General features: G+C 51.4%; 1 protein-coding gene across 5 annotated transcripts; it reads left to right on the forward strand.

Annotated features, from left to right (window-relative positions):
• The first annotated feature begins 4,424 nt into the window (after positions 1 to 4,424).
• Positions 4,425 to 8,074, forward strand: ACP5 (acid phosphatase 5, tartrate resistant). 5 transcript variants are annotated; one of them, XM_033133311.1, is made up of 6 exons: positions 4,425 to 4,791; positions 5,860 to 5,946; positions 6,197 to 6,457; positions 6,658 to 6,785; positions 6,909 to 7,254; positions 7,644 to 8,074. In XM_033133311.1, the coding sequence occupies exons 3-6, from the start codon at positions 6,197 to 6,199 to the stop codon at positions 7,893 to 7,895; spliced, it is 987 nt and encodes a 328-aa protein (XP_032989202.1). In that variant the 5' UTR covers positions 4,425 to 4,791; positions 5,860 to 5,946; the 3' UTR covers positions 7,896 to 8,074. The 5 variants fall into 5 exon arrangements, with proteins under 5 accessions (XP_032989202.1, XP_032989204.1, XP_032989205.1 ...); XM_033133313.1 differs by having other exon boundaries at positions 5,867 to 5,946; XM_033133314.1 differs by having other exon boundaries at positions 4,425 to 4,611.
• Positions 8,075 to 8,397: the final 323 nt, after the last annotated feature.

Consider the following 8,397-nt stretch of genomic DNA (forward strand, 5'->3'; position numbering starts at 1 on the left):
ACATAGTAAACTTGTCCAGTTGGTACAAATTCATAATGAATAATCCCTCTGATATCAAAAATGGTTAGCAACATCATTGCAATAAGTTCGCGAACTTAATTGTTAGACCTCATATATTTGAAGTATTTCCGAATAAAATGCTGGGACGTCTGTCCTTAACTTCCCACAGGAAAATCTATCTTCTCCCACCTGGACAGGCAAGTGGTCCCTCAAATTCAACGCATCCACATTTGGGTTTATGTATGAGTACTTCCCTCTAAAATGGTTCCTCTCCCGAGTGTCCTCCTTGGAGTGGGATCTGATTCACCAGGCCCAAAAGCGAGGGGTTGCCGGTGATTCCTCTCTGTCACCATTGGGTCCCAGGATTTATCTTAGGGTGACCAACTGTCCTCCCAATTTACCCAAGACTGAGAGGGTTCCTGGGATGTGGGACTTTGTATGCTAAAATCAGGAAAGGCCCTGGGTAAACTGGGATTAGTTGGTCCCCTAACTATCATTTCTGCCTCTTAAATATGTTCAGTCTATCCAAACTCTCACTGCCCTATAATATAACGCACATAATAGTGATGGTAAAAATAATTGTAAGCAGCGGCAGCTGGCTTACAGCGAGTGGTTGCTGTGGGCAAGGCCTTGGTCCACACGTTCCATCTGTGGCAGGTCTTTTGAGCCACACAATACCCTGTATTGAACAACTGTAACATCATCAATGTTAACGATGAAGAAATAAGGCACAGAGAGGTGAAGTCCCTGGACAACAGTCACACAGCTAAATAACAGCTGAGCAGCTGCAGTCCAAACCCAGGCAGACGGCTGCAGGGCACCCAGGCTCGACCATCTTTGAACAGCCATCTGGAATGCTGAATGACTATTTAGGTAAATATCATTTTCCTGATTCCAAAAATATTACCCGCTTATAATTTGTAAAGATGAATTCCATAAAGAAATCGATAAAGTATAAAGTAATCATTTCCTGTAGCAACCTTCCCCAGAGGATATCACTCTTAATTCGGTTCCTGTTGACATCCGAATTTCTTCTTGGTGTGTAGCAACTGTGCACTGGTAGTTTTGTATCGAGATATAGTGTGATTGATTGACAGGTATGTAGGTAGGTAGGCAGATGATAGATAGATAGATAGATAGATAGATAGATAGATAGATAGATAGATAGATAAATGTAAGGATAGAGAGCGGGAGAGAGAGATACGTAGAGACAGATGAGAGATAGATAAGTAGACACATAGATATATAGACACATAGATATATGATATAGATCTGCTTTGACTTGCTCTTTTCCACCCTGATCTTGTAAAAACACAGCTTGGACCCCATCCTCCTCCAAACCTGTCACCCTCCAGATCAAGTCCCTACTGCATTGCTCCAGGCCATTGTTCCTATGGCCCCTTTAGCCTCTGTTCCCCACCTCCTGATACCATCCACTGGCCTCTACCTCAGGCTCTCCTTACACCACACGTACCAGTCGGGGCCAAGCTCCCTTCACTGACCCAGGCTTGTCAGAAGTAATATTAGCCCCGTGCCCTTCTGTCCCCATTGAATGTACCTTGGTTATCCATTCAGACCTGTTGTCATGGGAACTCTTGGTGAGGAGGGTCGGGGAGCGTGCCTGACAACAGTAGAGATGAGGGAGTGGGTGATGGGGAGGGGTGCTAATTGTGTCAGGGTGTCAGGGTAGTCTGAGGAGGTGGCATTTAAGCCAAGTACTCTGTGACAGGAAGATGGGGGGAGTGTGGTCCAGTGGAGGGAACAGCAAGTGCAAAAGCCCTGAGGTGGGAATAATCTGCCCTTAATGTGACTTGAGCGCTGTGACCCGGATGTGAAAGAGATGCAGAGTCTAATCAGGGGTGACTGAAATATCTCCAAGAGTTGTGTCGGGGTCAGATTATCAACACTACCACCAGCAATGTTAGAATTGGAACCAGCTGTAAAGGAGTTGGTGGGATGAAGCTGGGAGGTGGGGGGGTGGGAAGTCTGCACATTCAGACTAGAGGGAAGAGGGGTCCTGAAGGAGCATCCCTTCATTCCATCATCCCCCAAATAATTCCTGAGCAACCACCTTTGTGCCCTGGATTCTAGATGCCAGAGAAACAAAGCAGGAAACAAGACCCAGAAAGTTATTGGCCCCTTGGAGTTCACTCTGGTGGGGAGACAGACCAAAAACAAAATAAACAGGTGTGTGGTCTGCCAAGTCAGGATAAGGGCAACAGAGAAAACTGCAGCAGGAGAGGGAGTCAGAATGGGGTGAAGGGGTGCATTTTCGATAAATTAAACAAACTCAAATACAATGAGAAGGGAGCCATGGGGTGGGGGTAATCTGGAGAAGGAGGAGCCTTCTAGGCAGGTGGAACAGCAAGTGCCAAGGCCCTGAGGTCAGACCATGGCCCTATCCCAGGAAGGTTAAGAAGACCAGAGGAGTGGTGAAAGCAAGAAGAGAGGGGAGTGAGAGCAGGACGTGCAGACACCAAACGAGGAACTCAGCCAAGGGTGGTCTCTGAGCCAAATTCTGATCCCCCGTCACCGCAAATCAGCAGAGCAGGGCTCCCCTGGGCAAACGGAGGCAGAAGAGCTTATTTCAGAACCCCAGAGGTGAGCAGAGAGATCTAGCCAAGGATCCACAAGTTTCATTGCACACTCTGCACAAAGTCTGGTTTGTTTTAGTCATGTGCACATGCTTTTGTGATTTTTAATTTAAAAAACATAGAAACATTAACACTTTAAAAACTTATAAAATGGTATCACTAGTATCCCATTTTTCTGAAGACAAATATAGGCATAGAAATATCAACAGGAAAAAAAAATTAATGGATAGTGACTGTCCAGGCAGGGGTGTTACTGGCAAGTGTGATTGTTTTATTTGTGCTTTTCAGTATGTTCCAACTTTTCTATAAAGACCATGTATTACAATAAGACAATATAATTTTGTGTGATCTTAAAAATAGTACAGAAAACATAGAAGAGTATCCCTAAAAACACCCCTGTACCCACCACATGAAGAAGCAAATGTGAACATTTGGTCCTAATTGCTTCTGATAATTTCTTTTTTCCTTTTTGTGTGAAAGAAAACAGTAGGGATAAAGTTGAAGCCCCTTTCCAAGCCCCCCCCCACTGTCCCCAAACCCCAATTTCATTCCCTCCACCACCCCCACACCAACCACCCCCACCTCCACCCCCCACCCCGTGCCCCCAAAAAACAAATACTGACCTGAATCTGGAGTGAGGTCTCTGTTTCCTGTGTTTGCATTTGACTATAGATATGTTAAGAGGAAGTGTGCATTTGTTCTGCTGGCAAAATAACTAACAGGGCTTTTTAAGCAAAACTCCAAACAGTACATAAATTATAAAATAAAAAGAGAACGCCCCACCCCACCCTCCAAAAAAGGAGAGTGATTAACAGCTAGAGTATAAATTTCTCTAGCATGTCAGCGCCAGCAGGGTGGGATTTCCTGTCTGTCCTGTTCACCGCTTTGTCAGGCTTATGGTACAGTGCGTGCTCAGAACATGTTGAGTACATTTTTCAGTTTCTTGGGTCCTGTCCATTTTCAAAGTAAACTATTTTAATTGGGAATAATTTTAGATTTACAGAAAAGTTGCCAAGAACAGTGCAAAGAGCTCCAGTCTAGTCTTCCCTGCTTACCCTATGGCTAATATCTTCTAGAACAGTGATCCGCCTGCAACTACTAAGAAATTATGTATTTTAATTATGTTACCATTCACGAAACTCCGGGCTTTATTTGGGTGTCACTAGTTTTTGCACCAATGCCCCTTTTCTGGCCCAGGATCCCACATTTCATTGTGTACTCCTGTCTGCTGGGTCTCATCCAGTCTGGGACAGTTCCTCACGCTTCTTTCTTTTTCATTACTGGGATATTTTTTCAGAGTACAGGTCAGGTCTTCTGCAGAATATCCCTCAGTTTGGGTGTATCTGGTATTGTCCTCATCATCCGCGCATGGTTACTCGTTACTGGTTACCTCACCCACAGAGGTGAAGTGCCCTTCTCACTACAGTATGTCAGGGCCATGTGATATCAAAAAGATGTACCACTATAATATTAGCCTGGACCGTTTGGGTGAGCGGTGTCTGCCAGGTGTCTCCACAGTTAAGTCTTTTGCTTTTCCATACTTCATGCATTGGATGAGAGTCAATAACTCTTTTGAATCTGGTCCACACTCAAAAGGAAGCAGGAAGGATTGAGTTCTAGCTTTTGGAGGAGTCTTTCAATTTACATGACTTAGAATTCTAAGAAAGATTTGACTCTTTTGCCCTCTTCACACCCATTTTAAAGACCAGGAAACTGAGGTTGAAGACGACAGACTTCCCCACTAGAGGGTGGCCCAGCTGAGGGTGAGGCCCCACCCAGAGCTGGATCAGGGCTGTGGTGCCCCACATGTGAAGGCAGGTGGCGACTCTGGGCCTCTGTGGGGGAAAGAGAAGAAAATCCCTCCCGAGCCCCCCTGGCGAGCCCCAATCGCTGGGTCTGGGCCGCCCTCTGAAGTGTGTTACCCTGTTTTACAGATGCGCTGCCTGAGCCCCGGAGGCGGAGGCGTGGAGGCGCAGGGTGAACGAGCAGGATTCCGGGGCGCGGCTAGCCCGGCCAGGTGAGGAGCGCTGAGCCCCAGAGGTCACCTGGGCCGGCCCAGGGCCCCCGGGCAGGGCGAATGGGCCACTGCACCTGAAAGTCGGGCAACCCCCGACTACCAGCACCCCGCACTTCTGCAGCTGGGCTCCCGGGGCGCCTGCCTTTGAGCTTAACCCAACCCCGGGCCCGCTGGCCACAGGTGAGACCGGCTCCACGGGTGTAGATGCGGGTGGGCCGCGTCCCGGGGGAGGGGTCTGCGCCTGTCCTCGTGACCCACTTCCTGTTTGTCTGGGCTGCAGGAGTGAGAGGGACAGCCAGCCCGTGCTGGGTGACCCAGGCGTTGAATGAGCGGCCCCCATCCCCCCCAGAAAGGGACTGTAGGGATCAGAGCATGAGTGTGCAAGGGACGAATCCGGGCGGGAGGAGGGAGGCAGGAAGGTGAGGGGCACCTCAGGCCACAAGTGCAGGGGCCCCACTGCCCAGGCACCTGGCCACCTGTCCTCAATGGGCTGGGGTCATTTGGAGAGTTTGTAGGCAGCTGCTGAGGGTGTGAGGGTCAAAAGTTTGTGGTCACATGGTGTTATCAGCTGCTTCCTGCCTGGGTTCCTCCTGTAGGAGTGGGGGTGGGGAGGAGAGGAAGGTGTGGGCAGGACTTCCTGGAAAAGGGAGACCCTGCTGTCTGGGGGAGGGGAATGACCCTGGGACACATACTCAGCGGTTGTCAAACACACCACACACACCAGACACACAACTCATGTTAGAGACACAATGTAGACACACAACACCACCCAGGCACAAAATGGACACACAAATCAACATCCCACACAGTTTCAGTTGAGAAATCAGGTGTCCATCACAGACACATGCGCCTTGCCAGCTCCGTGTACATATCTACACAGGACTCCGAGGCACAGCACACATGTGACCCAGCCAGGCACGCTTGGCTGCACACAGAAAGCAACTCAGACACACCCAGACACAAGCAGACAAACGTCCTCAGAAAACACGGACACACAAGATGTGTGTCTGATTGGGACAAACACAGTATGTGCAGATAACCGGCACCTCAGGCCCACCACACAGACAAGCTCAGGCAGGCAGACAGAGCCCATGGGTGTGAGTGGGGTGGCACGTGCCAGACCCCCACCCCAATCTATTGTCTAGCGCTGGGGAACTCCAAGGCTCACATGACCCAAGGGGAGGGCTTCTGAAACAATCCTCGGAGAAACTGCATCATCCTTACTAATGATCCGTTTCCGCCCCGGAGAATAAAGGCTCATTGACCCTCGCCATTCTGTCCTGGAGTTCACCTGCCTCTTGGAGGCCCAGCTGACTGGCTTGTGCCTCTGCCAGGGTGAGTGCTGGGCCCGGGATGAGGGAGGGCAGAATGGGGCTGCATGGCCATCCTTCCTGGTCCCTGGCTGGACCCTGCCTGTCCCACTCACACTCACTCTCCCTGCCAACTATTTCCCTGAAGTCCTGGGAACTAGGCCCACCTACCCCAAAGGTTTCTTGCTGGGCCAGAGCAGGGCAAGTGGGCATCTCAAGAGCCTGCTGCCCACACTTAGCCCCGGGCCCCCAGACGCTTGTCTCTCCCCTCCCAGATGGACACAAGGACGGTGCTGCTCATCCTGCAAGCCTCTCTGGTGCTCCCCCTGGCTGACAGTACTGCCCCCATCCTGCGTTTTGTGGCTGTGGGTGACTGGGGAGGGGTCCCCAATGCCCCGTTCTACACAGCCCGGGAAACGGCCAATGCCAAGGAGATTGCCAGGACCGCAAAGATCCTGGGCACAGACTTCATCCTGTCTCTGGGGGACAATTTCTACTTCACTGGCGTGCAGGATGCCAACGACAAGAGGTTCCGGGTGTGTGCCACTGGAGTGGGGGGAGTGGGACATGTGGAGAAGCCATTCAACCTTTTGATTCTGAAGAAGGCAGAGGGAAGCTGACATTTGTGGGGACCTAGAGCACTCAGTGTCTCTCTTGTCCCCAGCTCCTGACTTGGAGGAGCATCGGGGTAGCTGCTTGACCTTTGGGTGGGGGGTGCCCTTTCTGTCCACTGCAGGAGACCTTTGAGGATGTGTTCTCCGCCCCCTCTCTCCGCAACGTGCCCTGGTACGTGCTGGCTGGCAATCACGACCATCTGGGCAACGTCTCAGCACAGATCGCCTACTCCAAGATCTCCAAGCGCTGGTGAGCCTGACCCCCTCCCCTCCCCATACCTCGCTCTGGTGGGCAGAGGGGCCCATTGGCCTGAGCTTGACCCTGGGGCCTTTCCACCCAACATGTACGCCTGCCGTCTCTATCCTACCATAGGAACTTCCCCAGCCCTTACTACCGCCTGCACTTCAAGATCCCACGGTCCAATGTGACCGTGGCCATCTTCATGCTGGACACAGTGACACTGTGTGGCAACTCGGACGATTTCCTCAGCCGACAGCCGCAGAGGCCCCGTGACACACAGATGGCTCGCACGCAGCTGTCCTGGCTCAAGAAGCAGCTGGCAGCAGCCAAGGAGGACTACGTGCTGGTGGCTGGCCACTACCCGGTGTGGTCCATTGCCGAGCACGGGCCCACCCACTGCCTGGTCCATCACCTGCTACCACTGCTGGCCACTTACAACGTCACTGCCTACCTGTGTGGCCACGACCACAACCTGCAGGTGAGAGATCTGCAAGTAGAATGGGGTGGGGAGCTAGATAAGAGGTCCCCACCCCAGTTGATGTGCCACGTAGCACATTGGTGGTCTCCCAAGTGTCACTGTCCCTCAAACTCTATACTCTTTAACCAAGAAGAAAACCAAAAGTTCCCTAAAATCCATCATAATAGCTACCAGTTGCCAATAGCTTACTCAGCTAGACTTGTGAAGTAGGATCAATACATTCTTACGTGTGAGGAAACTGAGAACTAGAGGGCATTCATGTTCCATGCCCAAGATGACTGTGGTCAGGGACCACTTAGGACCCTAGATTCAAGACAGGTGGGCACAAAGCCCGTGGTCGACCCCACTGAGGGGCTGGAGGCCACTGACCCTGGGTCCTCTGGCCACAGTACCTTCAGGATGAGAACGGCACGGGCTACATACTGAGTGGGGCTGGGAACTTCATGGACCCCTCAAGGAGGCACTTCCGCAAGGTTCCCAGTGGCTACCTGCGCTTCCACTATGGGGTCGAGAACTCACTCGGTGGCTTCGCCTATGTGGAGATCAGCCCCAAAGAGATGAGCGTCACTTACATCGAGGCCTCTGGCAAGTCCCTCTTCAAGACCAGGCTGCCAAGGCGAGCCAGGCTTGTGAGTTTGTGAGGGACCTGAGGCAGAGGGGCTTCCCTGGCGGGGGAGCGGGACCCTGCTGGGACCCTGCCCCTTGGCGGCTTTCTCAGGGGCCTGTGGTCCTGCTGAGCAGGAAGGAGAACCACAGATGCTCCTGAACCCAACATCCTTCTGTCACTGCCAAATATTCAATAAAAGAATAGATGACTGAACGTGTGTCACGAGTGTCCCTTTCCTCACATCTCTGGCGAGATGCATCACCTGGGTTTGAGAGTGGCTCCCCACCCCTTGCTGGCCTGCACCTCCATCTCTTATCCCATCCGCAACCAACTGGCCCCATACATGGATACAATTTTAAGTAAAGACCAAACAGAAAAAGGGTACAACACGAAGCAAGCCTTCCTCTCCCGTGCCCATCTCCCTAGGGGCAGCCACCACCCTCATTTTTTTCCTTCCACAATTGATGCCTCCACAATAAACACATCCCTCCCCCACTTTTTATACAAAGCAACACAATAGACACACAGTTCTCCAT

Source organism: Rhinolophus ferrumequinum, chromosome 18, assembly GCF_004115265.2.
Source record: "Rhinolophus ferrumequinum isolate MPI-CBG mRhiFer1 chromosome 18, mRhiFer1_v1.p, whole genome shotgun sequence".
Taxonomy (NCBI): Eukaryota; Metazoa; Chordata; class Mammalia; order Chiroptera; family Rhinolophidae; genus Rhinolophus; species Rhinolophus ferrumequinum.

What these genes read in the sequence shown, in the direction of transcription:
- ACP5 (XM_033133311.1), top strand. Translation starts at nt 6,197, where the DNA reads ATGGACACAAGGACGGTGCTGCTCATCCTGCAAGCCTCTCTGGTGCTC. An exon ending in CCAACGACAAGAGGTTCCGG is followed by an intron (nt 6,458 to 6,657) that starts GTGTGTGCCACT and finishes TGTCCACTGCAG; the next exon opens with GAGACCTTTGAGGATGTGTT. An exon ending in TCCAAGATCTCCAAGCGCTG is followed by an intron (nt 6,786 to 6,908) that starts GTGAGCCTGACC and finishes ATCCTACCATAG; the next exon opens with GAACTTCCCCAGCCCTTACT.